We start from the raw sequence: 24,568 nt of genomic DNA on the forward strand, positions 1-24,568 counted from the left end.
CTTCCAGATGAAGCAAAGGAACGGGTCAGTTTTGAATTCTATTTGGTGGCCTCAATCTCATATTCAAGTTACTCAGGCATTTCAGATCACCTGGACTCCAATGATTACCCTCTGCTTTGCAATGTGAATTCCCTAAAGACAGAAAATTCATATTTATCTTTACAACCCAGCACCTAGCACAATACCTGAATCTTCAATGGTAAATGGAGGTTTAGGGTTCCAAATGTATCTCCACTGACTAAGACAAAAGTGGGAGAGATTTCTGTCAGAATAGTGAGCATTTAATTTGTTGAAAAGGTAAATGTTTATAAAAAATTAAATATCAAAATAGTAATGAAAAAGATAATTACTACTCAAAAATCAATATTTCGTCTACTTTTTAAAAACTTTTAAACTGAAAATAAAAAATCAAATGTGTAAGAGACCCATAAATAGAATTCATGGGATCTGAAAGTGAAATTTTTCCATGTTTCAGATGAATTGCTTAGAAACACTTTACAGCTACAAAAGTTTCAGAAACCTTGTGCCTCAAACTTTATTTCATAGCCATCCAGACGCAATGGGTCTTTTAAAACATTTGTCTACCAAACTTTTTCATCAGAATAGAGCAACATTGTTGCTAAGGAACAAAAAAATAGAAAATAAATCACTGATAGAATTTAAGTCTCTAGAAAGTTAGAAGTTAGCTAAAAGCATGCAGTTGTTGAGATTATTTCATTGAAATTAACAATGCACAGTATTAAGGATAAAGAACTTGGTAACTTTTTAAAATTTTGCAATTGAGGTAGAGTTGTAAACATTTATATCTAAACATTTAAATCTCTGGAAAAATTTTATTTTTAAGAATAGACTAATTTAAAAAAAAAGAATAGTCTAATTTAAAATTTTTTAATATTTTATGTATTTATTCATGAGAGACACTGAGAGAGAGGTAGAGACATAGACAGAAGGAGAAGCAGGCTCCCCATGGGGAGCCCAATGCGGTACTCAATCCCAGACCCCAGGATCACACCCTGAGCTAAAGGCAGACGTTCAACCACTGAGCCACCCAGGAGTCCCTCTAATTTAAATTTAAAGAAATTTCACTAAGTCAGGAATTTATCTAGTCCATCTGAAGACACACTGTAGACTAAAAATAATAATTAACAATTTGGGGAGAGCTTTATAATCTACAAAGTGATTCATGTGACTCTTCCCCCACATCCTATCAAAGAAAATATATTGCTGTGCTCGTTTTCAGATGAGGAAACTGAAATTCAGAGAAGTGAAGTAATTGCGCAAAGGCCACACAATGGAAACATGTCATCAATCACTAATTAAAAACAAAAAGAATTTATTAATAAAACATTCCAAGGTTAATACTAGAGATTTTTAGATTAGAGATTAGAAAGATGTTTCCATAAATACCCTAACAAGAATGTGTTCGTTTATATAAACTAGTTTATGCATAATTTTTTATATTTTGGTTTTCTTTTTTTAGGTCTGCAAAAACAAACATTTTGAGACAGATCTTACAAAACATGTTGGAAAAGGAAAGCAACGGTAAAAGGAACACATTTTAGAAACACTCCTATAGGGATGCCTGGGTGGCTCAGTGGCTGAGCATCTGGCTTCAGTTTAGGTCATGGTCCTGGGGTCCTGGGATGGAGTTCCCCAATAGGGGGACTTTTCCCTCAGCCTGAGCCTCTGCTTCTCTCTGGGTAACTCTTATAAATAAATAAAATCTTAAAAAAAAAAAAAAAAAAAACTCCTATAGACTGATACTTCTGTGTGGTGAGTATCCTTTTCCTATTCCATCTAGCGAAAATATGAGTCAGTTGTTAATATGTTCAGTGTTTGGAGGGAATGGGTGGGTGGGAGGCAAGGTAGAGATTCAAAATGTGACAATTCAAAACCTACTCATAGCTGTCCCTGGAATGTGTTTTATACATGTAATTGAATACAAGTATGACTTGTCTTTTTAAAAGTTACATTCAAGCAAAACCATCAGATCATGCAGGCAAGTGTCTGACCTGGCTTAGGATGACAATGAGCTGCACAAAGGCCAGGGTGACCCAGATGATGTTCTCTAAAACCCTCCAGTTTCATGTCTCTACGACTTAATTTGAAGCCTGCTGACACACTGTCCATTACGTGGAGAAAGTGGCAACTCACATGTCAACTGCTAGCATATCTCTTCCCTGAAATCCAACCCAAAAGATTTCCCTCTCAGCCTGAATGATGCCAGCCCTGTCCTCTCAAAACTTTTTGAGCTCTGGGGAAGGTCTGACAGTATTCCTGTTGCAAGCTATAATTAAGCAGCCTGGGGTCTCAATGCCAGCACAAAACTTCAACATAGTGACAACCTCTAAGAAGGAAATGATGTTGCCTGGATAGTTGAGGATATTAAAAAAGCTAATGCTAATTTTCAGTGTAATAGTGGTATTGTGGGACGAGTGGTTGGCTCAGCGTGGGGCAGCTGCCTTCAGCTCAGGTCATGATCCCAGGATCTGGGATCGAGTCCTGTATTGGGCTCCTGCAAAGAGTCTGCTTCTCCCTCTGCCTATGTCTCTGCAGAGAGATCTCCCTCTCTATCTCTCATGAATAAATAAATCTTTAAAGAATAATAATAACAATAGTGGTATTGTATTTTATGTTTCTTCAAAAGCCCTTATCTTTTAGAGGTGCATATTGAGATGTTCACAACAAATGAAACAGTTTCTCATGGGTTTACTTTGAAATAATCTGTGGCAAGAGAAAGAAGTGGATGAAATAAGATTGACTATTAATTGGTAAGGGCTAAACCTGGACAGTCTGCATGGCAAGATTCTTGCTAGTTTCATGTATATTTGAAATTCTCCATATTAAAAAGTTAAAATAACAACTCTGAGGCAGCATGTGGCCTAGCTCATTCTGGTAGCCATCCTCTCCTATATGCTACCATGACAACACATGTTGCTTTCTGTTTTCATTCATTTGAAGGCCCACTTTTTATCTGTTTTGCAACTTAACATTCTTGAGTGGGATGGGGATCCCCATTTGGAAATAGTAACAGTCCAATCCCAAAATGTTTCCCATCTTAAACAAGCAGAACTAACTAAAATGTTTCTATGCAGCTACTAAAGAAGGTTAATTAATGTTCATTAGACAAGGAATCCAAAAACAAAGGACTTAACCACACCCCTGCAAATAACTAAGCTTGTTAGTCCCAGGGGATGGGTTTCCTTGAGCATCACAATTACTTTTTGACATGATCCATTTTCGTAAGTACACCTTGTTTTTCCTTATGACCAACATAAACTCATCACTCAACAAAAGATGAGTTTGAGGGAAAAGGGCTTATTTTGCATCTCATCCATCACGGGGCTAAATGTTGGCTTTTCTGTTCACAAGCAGAAGAATTCTTATAGTTATGGGAAATATGAAACAGAAGAAGAAAATCATTTAGCAAGGTATCCTATATGTTTTCTGACTCCTCAAAACGTGAGAATGTGTGTTAAAAAAAACCTATTTTCAAGGAGGGCCCAAAACGCAAATGAGCAGAGGAGTCAGTCCAAGGTCCAATTAGACTCTGTTATCTAGGGGCACCTGTGTGGTCAGTTGGTTAATTTCTGCCGTTGACTAAGGCCATAATCTGGGAGTCCTGGGATCCAGCAGCATCTGGGCTCCCTGCTCAGCAGGACATCTGCTTCTCCTTCTCTCTCTGCCCCTCCCCCCTGCTCCTATGCATTTGCTCTCACTCTCTCTCAAATAAATAAGCAAATAATCTTATTAAAAACCCTCAAAAATAAGAAAAAAAAACATTTTAGGCTCCATTGTCTAGAATTGTCAGATCTTCAAAAATATCTACACAAAGTCAGAATTGCTGAACAAAAAAAGAGTAATAATTGAGGAGGAGGAGGAGGAAGAGGAGGAGGAGGGAAGAAAGGAGAAGAAGGAGAAGAAGGAGAAGGAGGAGGAGGAGGAGGAGGAGGAGGAGGAGGAGGAGGAGGAGGAGGAGGAGGAGGAGGAGGAGAAGGAGAAGGAGAAGAAGAAGAAGAAGACGACGACGACTTGCATATTCTTGTTAAATTCCTGAAAGGTCTTCAAAAGTTTAAAAAGAAAAGTTTATTTCATTATTTAGGGTTTATTTCTTTTATGGGAAGTTAGAGAAAGTACCTGGTTGGTTGTTCATTTGTTTTCATATTTTTGTTTTTTTATAAACTTTGATTGTATTGGTGATGGTGTGACTTACCCCAAAGAAATGAGAGAGAGATTAGGTAATCTGAACATTTTTAATGACAAACAGAAAAATAATTATTGTCTGTTTAAGCCATTCCTTATTTAAGGCACTCTTATTTTTATAGCCTGTGAATGAACATGAAGCAACCGCAACTTCCTCGGGTTTATTGCCAAACCAGTTAACTAGGGTTTAGTATGTAAGGGTGCAGGGTATAGGAACTCTACCAAAGCACTGTCTAAATTAAGATAATATATGTTTTTGTTCCACTTTCCCAGATGCCCAATAGTTTAATATCTCTTAAAAGTCAACCCTCATTAGAATCAAAATGGGAATCATTAAAAGAAAATGAAAAAATAGGAAGATTTTCCATTTCTCCAGAGAAATTGGGCACAGAAGGAAAACAACAACAAGTAAGAATCCTTTGTACTGAATGAGCATTACATTGCTACACGGCGTGAAGCCAAAGGAAGGGAATGCTCAGTTGCAGAGCAAAGGCCATGGCTCTTCTCGGAGGTGGCCAATCTGTGTCAGCTTCACCCCAAATCACATAAGATAGCCTGCCCACAAAGCGCCCAGAGGGAATGGGAATGACAGACTGAGCTGAAGGAGTTCTGGGTCTATGGAAAGGGAGTTTTCTCAATTTGGGTGCACATACTGTGTTTAACAACCTAGCACTCCTCCTACTTCTTTAAACCCTTTCCACATGACTCAGGCCTGGCCACCCAAGTGCCCCATTTCTTTGGTCACAGTGTTGGGTACAGTGACAGGAGTGGTGCCGAAAGAAGGGACTGGCAGGAAGGAGCAAGGCCACTTTGCCAGAGCTACCAGTAAAAAGATATACCTTCTCTGGCAGGGTGGTTTAATGAGAACTCACACACTCAGTAAATTTATTTTCCAATAAATATGACACAATTTGAGGGAAGGGGAAATTTAAAAATTAAAACCTTATCAGCACATTGTCTTTAGGTATAACCAGATTTCCACAGACAAAGTGAGTTTCCATTAAAATTATATTTTTTAAATGTTTGAAGTTCAAGTTTGCTCCCTCTGTTTCTGAAAATAATAAGTTCCAAAATGAGAAAGTTGAGACTGCGGTTTCCAGATACTAATGGCTATCTAATGTTTTGCTAAATGTTTGGTCATAAAAATCCTGCCTCTTTGTATGACTCTAGCCCTCTTTATCCTTATCCATAACAGAATTATAATCATCCTCATCACCGTAGCTAAGCACATCAGGCACTACACCAGGAACTTGAAATGTATCATCTCCTTAGAAAACCCAGAAGGGTGTTATAATCACATTTTACAAGTGAAGAAACTGACAGTCAAACAAGTCAAACCACTTGTCTGAGGTTCCTTCCTAGAAGGTGGTGACGCCAGGATTTGCCTCTAGGCATGTCTATGTCCACACTTCCAAGCCTCCCTAAAAACATGGCCAATGGTCATTAGTGTTCATTGAAAATGACTCCCCAGTCCTTTAAAATATAGTCTCACAAGCAATACCACTGTACCCAGCTACCCACAACCAGGCTCAAATAGGAAACGGTGTGAGGTAATTATAACATATACCCCAGCCACTCGCTCCCGGTTTTTATGACTGAACTGCCAAATCACTCCTAGCCAACTCTTCAGGAAATGTTCAGACACTTTCTCAGATTCCAGCTAAAACATCAACTATGTGGCCCTGGGGAATACAGAGCTCACAGGGTGGTAATGGGATATAAAATTTGCAAACTTGAGTTCAGTGGCCTAAACTCTGGGTGTGAAGCAGCAGCAGCCCATGAAAGATTAAAAACTATTTGTCAACTTGAACACTGCATATCAAGTCCTTCTTTGTAAAGCACTTGTCCACGTCACCTTGGACATTAATCCCACCCATCAAAGGAGAGAAAGATACTCCTAATGTAGTTCTGCCTAGAACCACTGGAAAGAATATAATAATATCAACAGACTTGAGATGGGGTGTTCACTTTGAAAGTTAAACATTAGGTCCGCTTAATGCCGAATAAATAGTTGTCCCTTGGTTTAGGCAGATGTTCTACAAAATTATTAGAAGAGGGATATGGAAGAAAAGATAAGAACTTAAGTTTTGTTTTCTTCATTGGCATGCCTCTTACATGGAATCTAAATGTATAAATCAGTAGTTTGGATAACTGAGTCAGGTAATGACAAGATAAGAGTCTGAGCTTACGTACCTAGAAGTGCCATGGCCTGTCCCAGGACGTTTGGCACTCGAATTGGCAATTACAAGTATGAGCAGGGTGGTGGTGGTAGGAGGGGATGTTACTCTTTAGATTCGCAGAGAAGATTTCTCCTTCTCGTCCTCCCATCCCTTCCCAATACTCTAACTGGTGACTACCTCCATCTTATTGGAAAGCCCCATCTTATTGAACCTCACCTAATATGGACTGACATCACTGATACCAGTGTGTCGCTGAGGAGTTAAAGCCTAGTGCCCAGCTTCCCAACAGGGTTGATCACTGAGAGACTGATGGCACTGCCTAAGGCTAAATAAACAAGAACAAGACAAATGTCCACATCCACATGCTGCGGGAGGTTTGCTTATGTGAAGCACAAGTGAGGACTTAGAGATACCAGTCGCCCTTCCTAAGACATGAAGACAAAGAAGAGGTATAATCTTGTACCCAAGCACACACTTATACTTAAATTGTCTTTTGTCACTGTGTGACTCCGCTTCCACATGTGTGAAAGGGAGAAGAAAGCAAGTACAGCGAGCAATTTTTAATGAACTTTCTCTGGGCCTTGGTTTCAGCATCTATAAGTTTCTGAAGTCTGTCCCACTATAACATTAATTTATAATATTTTTGTAAAGATAGATGCTCTGAGTATAAAGAAAGATCTGAGTCATGATTATAATATATCCAAAAAAATTTTTTTTCAAATAAGAGTCTTTAAAAGTTATTCAATAAAGGTACCAACCTATTCGGGTCTGATTACACAATCTTATAAATCAGTACCAATGGGTAGGAGAAATGGTGGACAATAAATCATTATCTATAGGAAGAAGGGGATGCACCAAACTTTACATGGCACCATATATATAGGCTCATCATGTATGATAAATTAACCTGCTTTTCCAGGGCATCTCTCTAAATGTTTTTGTAGGAATCTTTTCTGAAATCCAGATGTCTTTATTTCATGTGCCCTGATTCCTCCAGAAGCTCCCAGTCCCCTGAAGAGGCTAATTAAAGCCAAAGGCCACCTGGGGTGGGGGGTAGTCATTCCTATCTGTCTGAACCCACCACCTGCTCCATCTGGCCCAGATCCATGGCTGGTAAGACTCTCCAGTCTAGGAGTTTCTCCCAACTCTTTCCCCTTGTCTCCTTTAATCTTTCTCCTTCCCTCTCCTAACAAAATCCTTACTTACCTCCACTTTTCTTCTGCAACATCCTGAGACTACCAAATAAAAATTTAACATTTTACTTAGAATTTATTTTTCTTAATGTTTTAACTCTTATTTGATATTCCTATTATCCCTATTTTATCTATAGCTCAGCTTCTGAAGTTAGTACAAAAGCAAGAAAAGGAAGATGAGATGATGATGATGATGAAGAAGAAGAAGAAAAAGGAGGAGGAAATGCTGATAAGAAAGAAGGAAAAGAGGAAAGCAAGGAGGAAAAGGGAAAGAAACAGAAAAACAAAACAAAGCCCTGTCCCTTGATTAATAGAGATATTCCTATACTTCAGTTCAAAACCACAAACTTAACAAGAAACATAATGTGTCCATAGGGCCTCCATAAATTCTGTCTCCCAACACCAACATCATAACATGGTTGTTCTATATTTGGGCTTCAGTGTTTGGATACTTATATTTGAATGTAAGTATGACTGATGATCTAGGAATTCACAACTCTTCAAAACACTGAACCAAATCACTTGTCTAATGGAGCAACTCTCCAAACCCGGAGCCTGCTCGCCGTCTGGAATCTATCTCTGGCTGGAATGGCGGACATAGGGAATCTTCCTCTCTCCCTTCCGCTCTGAAGGGCTGAGTAAATAGACTCAGTGATAATTTCAACAACAAAAAAGCCACTTGAGAAACTGGTGAAGTCACAAGAACTTAAAACTAGGATTTGTTATAATAGAGCTAATAGAGCACTGGATCCACAATCCAACCTTGATGGTATTCTGAATCCAGTTTTATCCTATTAACAATGTGGCTACTCTATTTACAGCAAAAATAACAAAGAGTTCGGTTCACTACAATATTGACTATTGGCAATTGCGGATCTATTTTTACTGATCAGTTATAATCCCTGGCTCCCCCAAAAATGTTTTTGAGGCAAATTACCCAACAGATATATAAATATGAAGCTATTAATAAAAATTGAAAGCAAAATTCCATAGAAGGAAGGCAAAACACACCAGATACTTAAGTTACTAAATGAAAGTGATTGTGCATTCAATTGGTCCCTGTCTTAGAAGCTAAAGGAAAAAGGAGGGTCATGTTATGAGTTTCATAATTCTAATTTTTGAAAAAACAAAATTTGCTAGTTTATTAGGGACTAAAATTATTCATGGAGTATGTGAGTCCTTTAAATGGACAACTATGGATGAGTTAGGAACAATATCCTTAACATTAATCTAACAGATCATGAAGACACATTGTGCGGGTAGGCATTTTTCATCCTGAAGTTAGAGAAGCAAAATACAAAGCAGCATCTTCAATGAAGAAGTAAATCAATCCAACTGGATCAAGGTAGGATTAAAACATCTGATTCTCCTCCTCAAAAACCTAATCCCTTACTGTGGTAGCTAGTCTCCAGAGATGTCCCCCCAAATTCCTCCCCTCCCTGCAGACACATGCTGCTCCACACATCAAGAGGTTGGGTTTATAAGTCCATGCTCTTGAATGTGGATGGCCTGGGACTTGCTGGAATTCCAGGCCATGCCACTCTAGGCTAAGTTTGGAGAAAGTCTGGTAGCCTCCACTTTTGCGCTCTTGGGATCCTGAGGTATATGGTAAAAGTGTGGCTCTCCTGCTGGAGAGTCGTGTGGGGAGGCCACGTGGCAAGGGAGACTACCTGAGACCATCTGGAGGAGAGCTGACGAACCCTGCCAATGCTGATAACACATAAGCCCACCTGAGCCCTTCCGGCTAGCCCTCAGCCATTCAAGTCAGTTCTGTAGTCAATGTATGGGCTCAAAGCACGTGACTGGGGGGAAGAGCTGGCCAGGATAGACACTTACCCTGTGCAAGGCCTGGTAGCTATACTTGGGACTCAGTCTCTCCATTTGGAAAGACACACTCAGGGCCTCCACCCCCAGTGATAGGCCCAGGCAGGAGACTGTATAGGAGAGCTTTAAAACCTGGAAAGCACTCAGCAGAGCCTGACAAGTAGCTCTTTGCTTCCTTTATTCCCTTCCTCTGTCCATCCATTTAGATTAACCACACCAAAGTAAACAGGGCAGCAGGCACCAGTCCATGGAACCAGAAATACACGTGTAGAAATCATCTTGCTCACTCCAGCCCCATCAGTCATTGTGGGAAGCAGAGACAAGATTCCCCACTGTGCCCTGTCCAAATTCCTGGCCTGCAGAATCATAAGAAATAATAAAATTGTTGTTGTTTTAAGCCACTAAGTTTGGGGTAATTCGTTACGTAGCAATAAGAAAATCAAAACACTCACAAGTGAAAATAGCTTGTTTCCTTGTAGTAGAGGGACTAGGAATGGTTCACTTCTCTTTAGTTTCTCATGAACAGTGCTGTAATGTTTCTAGGTATAATGAGGTTTACAATCCGTGGAAGTGGAGGCATCCTAGGTGTGTTCTCCCCTTTGCCTCTCCTCTTGACCAACTAAGTGATCAAGCACTACTTGTGTTACTTCTGAAACACTACTTGCACCTCCTCTTCACCCCCTTCACCACTCAGGCCATCATCCACCCTCACCCTGACTCCTCTATTAGCCTCCCAATCTCCCTGCCTCTGGCCTCCCTACCCTCTAAACCACACACCTTTCATCAGAACAGCAAAGGTCTAAAATGTTCCCATTTTAGAATCCTTTTCTAGCTCACCTTTCACAACAGACAGTAATGTTCTGCTTCCTTTAGTCCCTCCCCCACCCCTGACAGTGTCACACGCTGTGGATAGCCACACACAGTTGCATACTGTAGGGGGCACTACCACTTCCTAGGCCACCCTATGTATGAACTGTACCCCTTGAACTTGTGCAAACCCTGCCCAACTGTACTCAGTGTCCTCAATGCCTTCACACTGTTCACTTTATGCTTTCTTTGGTCAAATTCTCTCTTACTTCTCTTCTATATTTCCTCCAAGCTGTAACTTATATTATTTACCTTACCCAGTCAATCAATATTGGTCAATCAAAAATCATCTATTGAAAAAAAATTTTTAAAAATCATCTATTGAGCACTTATCATGTGCCCAGTTCCTCAATATCCCAGTGATAAAGAAAACAAAGGTGAACTCTATCTTCAAAAAGTTCTCAGTGCTAGTAGATAGTCACTTATTTATCACATAGACCAGACATTGGCAAACTCTTTTCTGTAAAGGGCCAAGTTGTAAATCGTTTAGTTTCGCCAGCCATGCTTTGTCACAACTACTCCACTCTGCCTTTTTTTTTTTTTTTTTTCAATAAAATCTCACAAAAAGAGGCAGCTTGGTCCACAGTTTGCCAACCCCGATAGACTTTCACTTTGAAGTCTTTTCTGATGAATTCTATTCCCAGTGTGATGCTTCCCTTGTCACGTGACTGCATTTGCCTTCAATAGATACTGAGTCTCTCCCACAGTAGTGATGGGGGAAGATTGAGGAAATGAAGCTATCACGAGTATGGGAGAAAGAAAGAAACCTACCAAGTATAAGATTTATTATAATTGGGAAGCAGTAAGAGAGACTGGTTAAGAGCAATGAAACTATGAGACCAGATTTCCCAACTCTTACTAGTTTACGTCACCAGAAGAATTACTGAAACTCTGCACCCCAGTCTCCTCACGTATTAAATGGGCAAGTAGGTATAATCCTCCTCATAGAGAAGTTATACATTACATGAATTAATGTATGTAATGTATATTACTGAGTGATATATCAGAGCTTGCTAACCTTTACCATTATTACTGCAATTTAATGTAAAAATTACATGATAGTAATGGCTCTGAGCTTACAGGTGGCCAAGGGAAAAAATGAAACAGGAAGAATCAAATAACTTGTCATGTTGGTAAAAACTTAACACACATACCAGTTTCCCCTGAAAAGACGAACATCTCTTGCGATTCTATTCTAAGAGACATTTTTCACACAGGACATGAGAACAAGAGATTCTGAATGACATCACGAGGAAAGAGTTCCACTCAGAGAAATGGGCAATGCAGGAGGATACCTGTGCTGGTGACCTTCCACCTTCAAGTAAAAGTTCAAGGTGTAATACTAAAATATAATATATGTGCCATCCAAAGCCCCCACCAACTCTGGCATTCTCTAATTCCTTCTGTGTTTTTTTCAATGTCTCTGTAGAAATGTTAGAGAAAGTTTCTCACTTGACAAATATTAGAATATTATTAGCCACACTTGGGATGTGTGAACTAGCACGAAGGAATATTAGGAATTTTAAGTGGAATTTTACCAAAGTCTTAGTCCTGCATTTTTTGTCCAGTGGAATGAAAAACCAAAACCATAACTAAAATTAATGGAGAAAGAAAATTTAATATTGCGAATTTGTCCTTAAAACTTAACTTTTATGCACCTTAGCTCTTACAGCTGTAAAAGCTAATAAAAGAACCACCCCATTGAGCTGTGGTGAGTATCAAGAGTTACCACATGTAAAACACTGAGAGCAGGACCTGGCACACATAAATGTCATCCGAAAGTCACCTATCACTGTTACAATTATTGTTGTTATTTGTTCTTACTTAATCCTACGTCCCATGCCATCCACTGCCTTTCCATCGACTCCTGGTTCCCATGATGCATCTCATCCTCCTACCAAATATGAAGCCCCTGCAGACTGCCGGCTGGATGTCTCTGGCATTCCACAGAGTTAAATTCAGGCTGGCATCCAATCAAGGCTTCCTGAATTAATGAACTCTTTGAAACTGATCTAATGATCAGTTAGTGTTAAAATGGCTTTGATAGGATTCATGACTCAAATGGGAATGAATATCAACCTTAACAATGCCTGCCATATAATTCAGGCCTGATATATTAATCAATTTCAGCTTTCTTAAAAAATTTCATGGAAAACAAAATTCTAAGTTGCTTGAATAGGCCCATTTGTTGGGTTAGTTTCCAGAAGTGAAGAAATTGTTAATACAGTTTATTTCTATTTCAAGAAAATATTTAAAATCTTATTTTTTCATTTTAAAGGCTAAACTTCACAAATTGGTTGTCTGATTTACTGAAAGAAAAAGCAAACAAACTCTCTGCAAATACACTAATAATCTGTTCAGTATTTTGTTTGATAAGCGTCATTGGCATAATACTGTAATCTTTTTAATCATCAGCTACACAAGACAGCAAAGGAATGTTTCGATATTCTTTAAACTCCCAATAAGCTTGGAGGGATGTCGTACTTCCATTTCCATCAGCCTCAAGCTCATCTCACCATAGGCTGATGTATGTTTTAATTAATTTGTGATATCAACAACTTAGGCATTTTTGTAAATAGCCTCTAGGTCTTAATGCTACAATGTGAGTCACATAAATAAATATTTTGTCTCCATCTTCTCATTTAAAATGTAGAATTGTTAAGAACTTCTATTTAAGAATATCCTTTATGGGAGAGAGGGGGCATCTGGGTGGCTCAGTCAGTTAAGTGTCTGCCTTCCGCTCTGGTCATGATCTTGGGGTCCTGGAATGGAGCCCTAACTCAGGCTCCTTGCTCAGCGAGGAGTCTGCTTCTCCCTCTCCCTCTACCCTTTCTCCAATCTGGCCCCCATGCACGTACATGTGCAGTGTCTCTCTCTCTCAAATAAATAAAATCTTTTTAAAAATATATTTTTTTAATTATATTGCAATATTTTAGCTTAATCTTTTCAATAAACACAAGCACAAACCATACCACTGCAGGAGTCTTTTCCCCATATTTAATTATTAACCTACCTGACTTCAGATGAAGTCTTAAAGTCATCTTTGTAAAATAAATGGACTTTATAAAGTCTACAGAACTTTTCTGTGTTCCCTGCTAAAGTTCTTTAATAACAGACTTCTGTGTAATTAATCCCTTGGAGTTTGCCGTCACATAATCTACCCTGTGTACGAACTGTTCCATGTGTATTTTTCTGGTAACAAGACCTCTGGAAAAAATAAACAAACAAACAAAGACCAAAAAGAAAATCACGCACAAGAGCACAAATTGTGTGAGATACATCTAGTCTCATATACTTATAAATGAGGTAACGAAGATAGAAATTCTCAATCCATCTTATCAGAGATTTGAGAAAAAGAGGTTTCACTCTAAAGAATTTTTTTCCCTTTGACAGGAAACTGCAATATTTCCTTATTTGAGAGCTAAAGCAAAAAGGCACTCTTAAATAAATGGTTCCTAACTACTGCTATTCAAGTAGAGCTGTGTGTTTTTTTTTTTAATTGAATTGTCTCCCACACATTTTGCCTAATCACAGAAGTTAAGACTTTAGCTGAAAAAGTCTTGTGAACTGAAATTCTCACAATAAAGCTAGGATTTTATGATTTGTCATAAAGTCATTTCACACATGCGAAGCAGTGCTCTGGCAAAGGAAAACTGCTATACGTTTCTTATTTGAAAATATTTTTGAAACTTGCAAAATTCTCATTTCAAAATAGAGAAATATGCAATTTTTGCAGAGTGAATGGGGACCACACTCATTCCATAAAAAAAGGATTTCCTGTAAAAACAGAAATTGGCAATTTAGTCTAAGAAAACACAGTGAAAGCTGGGAAGAAACTTGAAGATGCTTAAATTTCCACTGTGGAACAGCTTCTGCTGCCCAGTGGGAAGGGAAAAAAAAAAAAAAAAAAAAACACCTGCAACAGGATGGGAGGAGAAGAAGACAAGCTAGGACTACACTCCAAGAAAGGGAAAAATGAGGCAGGTCCTTAGTCTGTGAAGCGGGGATGCTGACAGGAAAGGAATTTACATCCCAAGAAGAGCAAGGCAAACTCTGTAGTCACCTGTCACATCAGAGAAAGACAAGAGGGCACGATTTGTGGAAGAGATGAGACACAGGCACAGTGGACACTGGTGAATCTAGAGCACCTTTTAACTAGAGGAAATATTAGTGAGGTGCTGAAAGTTGCTGCCACCAACTGGGCATCAGACAGACTTGGGGTTACAAATCACTTTCACTTCATGAACTGTGCATTGCCATCAAAATGGTAAACAGCTTTTGCTGTAGTCAAAGAGGTTAGTTTTGAAGCCGGTAACATTTTAACTAGCAAAAATAGAGATTTTAAGCAATAACTGGAAAAACGTTACACACAACTGCTTCTCCTGATGATTTATACAGCAGGGCATGGTTGAAAGACTTATTCATGTGAGGCTGTAATGGCAATAAGCAGAGAGAATACCTTGTAAATGCTACTCAAATTCAAAATCTTGTTTAAAAATCTGTGGGAAAACCTTTCATCCAGAGATTGTACTTTTTATTCATTTGTGCCACATATACATTTGCACATGGGCACACAAAGGCGTGTAGAATTTGGGAGCGGCAAAAAAATTAATATAATCTAGAGAGCCACCTTAAGGAACTATTCTAGCCACAGTATGGGATTCCGTATACTAAGAGAATGCACAAGGTACATCCACATGAATTAACAGACAGATGCACTAAAAATACATGGAAGTGAGCAAGGCTCAGAAAAGTATGTATAGCATATTGCATGTATTAAATAGGACAAATGCGAGCCAAATACATACACATGTATGTATATATATTTGTATATGCATATAGATGCCTATAATAGTTCTACAAAATTATACACAAAAATGGTGCCTGAGAGGGAAGAGGGAATTTTTTTAATTACATATCCTTTTAAATTATTTTTCACCTCCCCCATATATATATACATATGTGTGTGTGTGTGTGTATATGTATATATATAAAACCTTATAAGGTAACATAGAATTCTAAAAACGAAACCCTTTTTATTATAAAGGTTCATTATTATATTAGTATATGATATAGTACACTGTAAATGTTAATTATAATTATTTCTAATATCTTTATATATACATGAAATCTTACAGGTAATGTGAGAGTGAGGCACTCATAATTACTATTCTACTAATAACACATTTTTAGGAAGACTTTATGAATAGTTTGCAATAGAGTAACATCTATGTTAGTGACCAAAACCCATGAGGAACACAGAGAGATGTTGCCCTATAATCCTAAAAAAAAAGCAATACCTTTGAAATAAGTGTTGGTGTGAGTAAAACTAGGGACATTCTGTTAAGCAACAAAGTAAAGCTTGGTTTCTGTTTTCACATCGAGTTGTGCTTCCCGAGGAAACAACGCTGGTTGGTGATAGCGCACAGAGATGAGACAAATGTCTGGCAGGGCCCAATGTCTCCCTGCAGACTTTCATCCACAAAATTAAACCTCACTTCCTCTCTTTCTGTAAGAGCAATGCCATCCAGTATAGCTATTAAGATAATACATATAGCAGAAATATATATATATATATATATATATATATATATATATATATATATAATTTTTTTTTTTTTTTAAAGAACACTGCTGACTAAATCAGGTCCTTTGAAGAACATATGAAAATCAGAGTTTTAGTTCATCTGTTGAACTTGCCTGCATGGGCCTTGCACACAGCAGTGAAGGTCCGCCGCCTGATCAGAATCAGGCTTAACATGATAAGGGAATTTCCTTTCCAACACTGCTGGAGTCCTGGATTTATTTTCCACAAAGGCCAAGATGGAACTAAATTAATCATAACTACTTCCTGAGGCCAGAAAATCATGCATATTTTACCGCAGCCCAAGTGGTTGGCCCTGACAATCACCTTGTCCCTCCAAGGTCTAGACCAAGACTCAAAAACTGGTCCATTCAGTTTACTACACATTTTCTTCCTGTACCTGGGCCATACAAACAATATAACTATTATATAAAATATTATATAAAATATAAATTTTACGCCATATATATATGGCTATATTTATATATGGATATATATATATGTATATATCCATATATATATGTCAAAACAGCCCACAGCAACAACAACAACAAAAATAAAGGAGATGTTCAGCCACATATCGGATTGGACATCATCACCTGGTCACTCAGGATCATATAATCAAGCTACAGAATCATTCAAAAAGGATCAACAATGAGAATCATGAGAACTTAACAGAAAACCTCTGTGTGCCGCACACTGTCTGGGTTCATTTAACAGACTACTCCAAGGAGATAAAATGGATCATTTACAGTTCACCCTGCTGCTTCTATAGAGGCTCGAATTCCAACAATCTCACCAAGACAGATTTTTCTTTCGACCTGAACAATTTTAAGGGAACTGTATTCCCACCCTCCTTCAATTCAGGGAACTGACAGGGCTCAGACAGTCAACCTGCCTGATGTAAATATTTCCTGCTGAAACATTTCCTGTAATGGGGACTTGAGTAGCCAGCGAAATGCTTGGTCGCATGTACACAACACTTACACCACTCGTTAAAAACATCCCTTTAAGGCCGGCCACAGAAGTATCAGTGCCCCAATGAAAAGAGGACCTGTTTACAACCCCAAAGAACCCAAGTTCTCAAAAAATTTGCCCTGCTCTGCGGCCCCGGGTGGCCCAGCGGTTTAGCGCAGCCTTGGGCCCAGGGCCTGATCCTGGAGACTCTGGTTCGAGTCCCGCGTCGGGCTCCCTCTATGCAGCCTGCTTCTCCCTCTGCCTGTGCCTCTGCCTCTCTCTGTGTGTGTCTCTCATTAATAAATAAATAATAATAATAAAAAGTGCCCTGCTCTACTTCCAGTGTGGACACCTGAAAGGCAGTATCAGCCGGAAAACTCAGCCCGATTTTCGTGAGCCTAGCTCCAGGAGAGCCAAGGGCTGCGTGCGCCCGGCCTGCCTGTCATCACATTCCTTCCTCGCGCGCTCCCTTCCCGACGGGGCATCTGCAAAGGTGCCCGCAAGACCAGCACTTTCCCCTGGACGCAACCGGAATTGGTCTGAAGGGAAAGGAATGGGCTCCTCCCCTTCTTCCTCAAAGAGCCCTTCTCGCCTCCAAAAATCCGCCTCGACAATGGCCCAAGATTCCTTTTAGCCATGACATCCCCTCTGGGGCAGCAGTCTTTAAGGAGCAGAAGCAGAGTGGGTTGCCCCGAGCGGGGCGAGGGCCGGACACCTCCCGAGCCTCTGGGGAGCCCCCGGGAGACGCTGTCCAAGATCCGGGAGGCGCGGAGACGCGGCCCTGCCCGTCCGCTCCCTCGGACCCCGCCGGCGGCAGCAGGGCGAGGCGAGACCCACCCCGGAGGGGCCGGCGCGTTCCGTTACCCTTTAAGCGCGTCGTGTCCCCCGCCGCCTCTTCTCTTGGCCCGGCTGGCCCTGGTCTCCTTCACGTTCCCAGCCTCCAAATTGGCGTCCGCCCCGTGGCTCGTGTAGGACGCTAAGAGCACGGTAAATCCCAGGACGACCTCCAGCAGCCCTCCCCGCCGCATGATGCCGAGCGGCCGCCGGCTCCTGCCGCCTCTCGCCGCGCCCCGGGCTCGATCCGCGGCCGCCGCTGCGCCCCGAAGCGCGCCGCGCCGCCGGGGTCCCGCTGTCCCGCCGCCCGTCCCCCGGGCCGGCTCCTCCCGCCTGCTCCAGGCGCTGCTCCCGCTTCAGGCGGCCCCTGCCAGCTGCAACAGACAAATCGCCGAGGCGGGGGGGCGGGGGGGCGGGGGGGGACGGTCAGGGCACCGGGACGCCGGAGCCTCGGGGTCCCCGTCCCCGAGCCCAGCCCGCGCGCCGCCGAGCGTGGCGCAGTTGCTTCGGGGGAGCGAGGACCGCCTGCCCCCGCCGGCGCCCGCCCCCCGCCGGCCGCGGCTCCCGCCGACCCCCGGCCTCCCCGACGCCGCCCAGCCCCGGGGCCGGCTCGCTGCGCGTACTGCGGGGCCCGTCACCGTTCTTACTTTGACGGCACGAAACGCGCGCCCTGCGCTCGCCTCGCCCGCCGCGGCCGCCCCGCCGTCCTCTCCCGCCGGCCCCGGCCGCTGCCACCGCCCCCCGAGCATCCGACGCGGAGCCGGCACGCGGAGCCCCGGGCCGGGCAGCCGTCGGGCGGGGGAGGGCCGGCGCCGGCTGCGGACGCTCCGGGACAGCCCCCCGTCCGCGCCCCCGTCCGCGCCCCCGTCCCCGTCCCCGTCCGCGTCCCCGTCCCCGTCCCCGTCCCCGTCCCTGCCTCCGCGCGGCGCAAACGCAAAAGCCTCCGCGGCTGCGCTCCAGCCCCGTGGCCGGCCGACCCCGGCCGGGACCCCGGCGGCACCCACTGGAGAAGCGGCGGCTCCGGCTCCCGCGGCGGCGGCGGCGGCTGCCCCGGTCCTGGCCGCGCAGCCGCGGCCCCGCTCCGCCCGCAGCTGTCGCCGCCGCGGCCGCCCGTCCGCGCGTCCGCCCGTCCGCCCGCGGCACCCACAGCCTCTGCCCGGCTCCCGCGGCCCCCTCCTTTCCCCACCTCTTCAAGTATCGTCTGCGCGGCGGTTTCTCGCGAGAGAAATACTTTTTTTAAAAAAAAGAAAGAAAAAGAAAACGACACCCCCTCCTACATCCCCCTCCCCGCCACCCCACCCCTCGGCCCCATCCATCCGCCCTTTCCACTCCCCTCCGCCAGCCGCCGCCTCGGCGCGGGGGCCTCCCTCGCTCGCGGGATTAGCGCGGCTGGGAGGCGGCACCGGCGCTCGCGCTCGGCCCGGCCCGGGACTGTTGGTGTCGGGGTGAGGAGCTGGGGGGGTGGGAAGACGCGGGAGTCGCGGCTCAGCTCTCTCCGCCGCGGGGAGGTCCCGCCCCGAGATCAGCCACCCGTGACCCGGGGGCCCGGCGGGCGCGGAGGGCTGTGCCACCTGCACCGACAGCGCGCGCTGGAGACGGCGGCCCCGAGGCCCGGGAGGGGCCCCGCCGCCCCCGCCGCCCCCGCCGCCCCCGCGCGAGGGGAGACGCGTCCTCGCCGCCCGCCCGCGCCTCGCCGGCGCCGCCTCGCTGCGCCTCTCGCGCCCGGCCCGCAGCGGAGCCCCGAGTCCCGGGGGCGGGGGGGGGGGGGGCAGGGCGCGTCCGGCCGCGGCGCGCGTGGCTGCGGGGGCTGGTGAGGGCGCGGAAGGGGGTCCCCACCGCTGCCACTTGCCCCCTGGGCGTCGAGTGCCCACTCGAGGCTCCCTCTTCTGAGGCTCAGGTCACGCCACCCAGGCCGATCCAAGACGCTCCAGGCGTCTGAGGGGGATTCCTCGGAGTCGGAGGCCTGTGAATGTTGGGAACTGAAATTTGGGATGGAGGTGAGGATGATGGTTGGGGTGGCCCTCGCGCCCAGCCGACAGCTAAGATTGGGCAGCTTCTAGGCAATCCTAGCTCACCTCCCCCAAACACACACCACACACACACACACACACACACACACACACGACTGCCTTTCCAGGACAAGCAAGGCACGGTGACTTTGAAGGATACAGTATTTATGGCATCCTTATATGGATAAGGCCCCGTGTTGCCTGTACTCTATAAAGGCTTAGGAGCGCAGGAAATCACACCCTGGGCCCTTGCCGCTGGAACTGGAGACCCCAGAAAATCCCCGCATAGCAGCCACAGCTGTCAAGCCAGAAATCAGAGCTCAGCAATAACAGGGCTCTTGCTGAAGGGGGCTTTCCTTATTTGCAATTATTTGTACCTAGATAATAGAGTATGGGAACCTGGGCAAGTTGTTTAGCTTCTTTCTGATTGCCAGATGGAAATAATAATGTTGACCACACAGAGTTACAATGGCGATGATCAGCCTGCCCAACTGGGGACAACTGAGCTTGAAGATGAAAACAGGGCAATTGTCAAAAACACGAGCCCCTTTAAAGTCATAGTCCTACAAGTATGTGGTAGTTTAAGGTCTCACCTGTAAAAGTTCTCTTAGCAGATTTATGAATTGGCAGCTTGGTCACACCCCCTTGGTTGACATTCATCCCAGATGTGAATTTTCTGAGCACCACCACCTATGTACCTGTTGGTGCATAATTGCATCTGGCTCCTTGGTGAGCGAGGCAGAAAGGTTTTTTCCCCTCACACAGCAGCAGATAGTCTACAGGAAAACTTGACTTGAAAGAGTAATGACCCAGTTGTTAAATGCCAAGAGGAAGAAATACTGGATGCTCTCTTGGAGGATATATAACAGGGCTACTTGACCTAGGTTGGGACTGATCAGGGAAGGCTTTCCTGAAGAAGTGATACTAACTGATGTCTAGACCCGTAATTAGACTTTACTTATGGTAGCGGCTCTCAGCCGTGGCTATACAGTAGAATGCCCGGGGACCTTAAAAAACAAGACAAAACAAAACAAAAAAACCTGACACCATGACCCAGTCCCCAGAGGTTCTGACTTAAATAGCCTAGAGTGGAACCTTGACACAGGCATTTTTTTCATTTCATTTAAATTCAATTTGCCAACATAGAGTATAACTCCCAGTGCTCATCTCTTCATGTTGCCCTCCTTAGTGTCTGTCACCCAGTTACCCAGTCCCTCCACCCAGCCTCCCCTTCTGCAACCCTTCGTTTGTTTCCCAGAGTTAGGAGTTTTTCATGGTTTGTCTCCCCAGGCAGGGAAAGGTAAGGGAGTTGTTCAGACAGGGAAAAGGATCTAAGCAGAGGAATCATGGCTCAGGAGAAGCAGGGCTATTGGAGATCCGAGAAGACCCCACAGTATTCTGGATTGTCCTTCACCCTCTGAGGAATCTGCAAAGTCTGCCTGCTATCCCTACACTCCAGCAGCATGTGAGACACTGTAATCTCTCTTAGAATCCTCCACTCAGTGACATGTTGTACAGAAGCAACTAAACACAGGCTTTTCTAAGGCTTTGCCCACAAAACAAAGAGCAGACCCTGGTGCCCTGTGAGTCCCCTTCCAACATTTCTGAACATTTCCATTATGTACCCCTAACTCAACTCCAGACTGCCTTCCAGGGTTTTACCTCAAAGGGAGAGATTTAGATTAAAGCTTGCTTCTGGCCTTTGCCCTTTTTTTTCCTCCTCTGTCCCCTTGGCCCCCTCCTTCACTAGAGCAAAGACTTTCTACTTCCACTTTGTATGGTTGGGAGCTCTACACCCTTTTGGGGCAGTAAGTCTCAAGGCTTAACCATAAGGGGTAAGAGAAAAAAAAAACTGATCACTGGAAGCCAAACGTACTTTTAAATATGTAAGAAATATTTCCATTATCTAGGCAATCAACATATATTAAAGCAGCATGTTACCAGTAACAAAATTCAGTAACAAACACAGAAACTCATGTCTTTGTAATAAGATTTTCTTGAGGGATCCATGGGTGGCGCAGCAGTTTGGCGCCTGCCTTTGGCCCAGGGCGTGATCCTGGAGACCCTGGATCGAATCCCACGTCGGGCTCCCGGTGCATGGAACCTGCTTCTCCCTCTGCCTGTGTCTCTGCCTCTCTCTCTCTCTCTCTGTGACTATCATAAATAAATAAAAATTAAAAAAAAAAGATTTTCTTGATGCCAGATGATCCAGGAGCCACCTCTCTTTAATCTTATCAGTTTATACCACTGTTTATAAAATAAGTCTACAGGCTAGAAATCCCTTGTTCCTCCTCTTCGTTTCAAAGAATTCTACCCACTGTAAAAGAACCTGCTCGAATTCCTCCTTGTCCCTGAGGAATTTTTGCTCAAGATCCTCTCTTGTTTGAACTTCATTGCACCTGAGTCACTCATCTAATAATATATTCATGTAATGCATAATTATAGGCAGCTTTTCTGTGTGTCAAGCACTATGTCAGGCACTGACAATTAGAATACATATTGTTGTGGTGAACTATAATTTTTTTTCTGTAATTATTGTACTTATTCTCCCTAGATGGATTACAGATCCTTAAGGATGAGGCTATATGCCTTATTCAAGGAAATTTGTACACTATCCTGAAAATCGTTACAAAAGCGAACTACTTTGTTGGCTGCTGTTTGATCCTTTAGTCTTCCGGCATTTTTGCTCCCAGACCACTCTCACTACTCTATAGCTACTGAATAAATATCTATGTCAGCAGTCTCTATCTACAAGAAAACTCACTCTGGATAATTTAAACAAACATAATTGTTTAAAGGATTATCAGGTTATGAGATGGCTCATTGAAGCTGACACTAGAATATAATGGGAACTCATACAATTCTGGGTAGAGGCAGCAGAAACAAATGGAGAATCTCATCAAGGTAATACTGTTTGGGTGAATCAATTCCAACCACTTTAGTCCTTCTGCCACTTCTCTTAGGCTTCAATTTCAAAGGCTAGGGTCCAACGGGCTTAGCTAGTTTAAGGAACCTACCCACAATCCTAGTTAGAAGATGATGGAGCATCTTGATGCATGGTCCTAACAAGATGCATGCCATGGGAAGGGGGTTACTCCATAAAGAATGACCAAAACACTATTACCAAAACTGGGAGCATTGATGCTTGTCACACACACACACACACGAAATGTCCAGATGTCCTCTGTACCCTCGAAAATCAGATTCTGGGTCTTTTATTGAAAACTAAAGCATTGGGCAGCCCCAGTGGCTCAGCGGTTTAGCGCCGCCTTCAGTCCAGGGCCTGATACTGGAGACCCGGGGTCGAGTCCCATGTTGGGTTCCCTGCATGGAGCCTGCTTCTCCCTCTGCCTATGTCTCTGCCTCTTCCTCTCTGTGTCTCGAATGAATAAATAAATAAATAAATACCTTTAAAAAAAAAAAGAAAACTAAAGCATTACTTTGTGAAATGAGTTAACTAGACTTTCAGGTAGCCCCAATTCTCTTCATTGATGCTGGCAAATAGATACTTTATAATACAACCAGTCATACCATTAAATACTAGCTTTGGACTCATAGAATACTGCTCATTATAGAATTTTGAAGTTACAAAAATAGAATGTATATATGACAGTTACCAGAAACCATATCTACTTACATCAGAAAAACAATACTAAATCACATACATAATCTCATTTAATCCTCACCACAACTTTATGGTAGATTGAAAAATATAAGCACACTATTTCTTATCATTTTCCATCAAGAGGTGGAGACTATTTCCCAACTCTTCGAATCGGAGTTGGTCTTGTGGCTTCCCTTAACCAGCAGAAATATGATGGAAGTGATGTGGTATGACTTCCAAGGCTAGAGACCTCGCAGCTTCCTCTTTTGCCTTGAGATATTAGGGCCCTGAGATGGTCATGCCTTGAAGAAGTCCAGGATGAAAAACTTTGTCTCAAATAAGTTGAGACCCTCACCAAGCTGCTAGCTAAATGTAGCTACAAATGTGAGCCCAGTAGGTCAGCAGAAGCATTGCCCAGTGAACTCACAAAATAAAGATCTCATTGTAGTTTTAATTAAGCCTCTTAATTATTAGGATGGTCTATTATATGGGAATAGATAGCTAATACAAACTTAGGACGGAAAACACTTCTGTCTCAATTTTAATAGATAAATAAGCTCACACTCAGAAAAAGCCAAGAAACTCACTCACATTCATTAAACTAGTACTAGAGGCAGGGCTAGATTCAGAACCATGCCTTTGACAGCAAGTCAAGGGTACTTTTCATTGCATCACCACTACCTCACCCATCAGCCAGAAAAATGCCAGTCAAGATCTAGGATTGATGTAGATGGAAGCCACTCCCAGTATCCATAACACATGCTATTATTATGGATAATTCATTCCTCGAGCTCTATCACAGTCTGAATATACCACTGTATCCTATTTGAGAGCTCCATTTACCCTATGCTACAGTCACTAACATCTCCCCAGGAAATGAAGGGATCATAACAGCTACTATAGTCAACTTCCCTGCCTCTCTGCTTCAGTTTCTAGTTCCTACTCACATTCTTTCACATAGAGCAATTCCTTGTACATAGCAGGTGCTCAATGAATAGTTGTTGAATGCACAGATGAATACCTTAACTTCCTTTCAAGATGGTGATATCATGGCCACTTAAAAGCCTCACCCCATTCTTCCTTATCACTCTGTAAGGAAAGTCTTAAGGCTCCCAGCTATTGATGAAGCCCTGCCATGTCACATTGCCTGGCTGAGCTTTAGATGTTCCATCCCGGGAGGCAATATGAATGAATGGGGCTTGGCTTTGAAAAGGAAATGAAGGCAGAGTTAAGTTCCTGCTTGCCAGCAGACTACTTCTATATATAGAAGCAGTATATATATATAATTTATTATTATTATTATTAGTTGGCTC

At 43.2% G+C, this 24,568-nt stretch overlaps 1 protein-coding gene across 3 annotated transcripts in view; it reads right to left on the minus strand.

Moving 5' to 3' along the window:
- Positions 1–17,910, minus strand: part of FBN1 (fibrillin 1) — a 223,168-nt gene extending 205,258 nt beyond the window's left edge. Inside the window, exon 1 of one of the 3 annotated variants that reach the window (XM_025472864.2) lies at positions 17,673–17,893. In XM_025472864.2, the coding sequence (XP_025328649.1) occupies positions 17,673–17,836 (164 nt within the window). In that variant the 5' untranslated portion in view covers positions 17,837–17,893. Of the gene's footprint in view, positions 1–17,672 lie in introns of all 3 variants that reach the window. The other 2 variants (XM_049104135.1, XM_049104136.1) reach the window with 2 other exon arrangements.
- Between the last annotated feature and the right edge of the window lie 6,658 nt (positions 17,911–24,568).

Source organism: Canis lupus, chromosome 30 (genome assembly GCF_003254725.2).
Source record: "Canis lupus dingo isolate Sandy chromosome 30, ASM325472v2, whole genome shotgun sequence".
In the NCBI taxonomy this organism is placed as follows: Eukaryota; Metazoa; Chordata; class Mammalia; order Carnivora; family Canidae; genus Canis; species Canis lupus.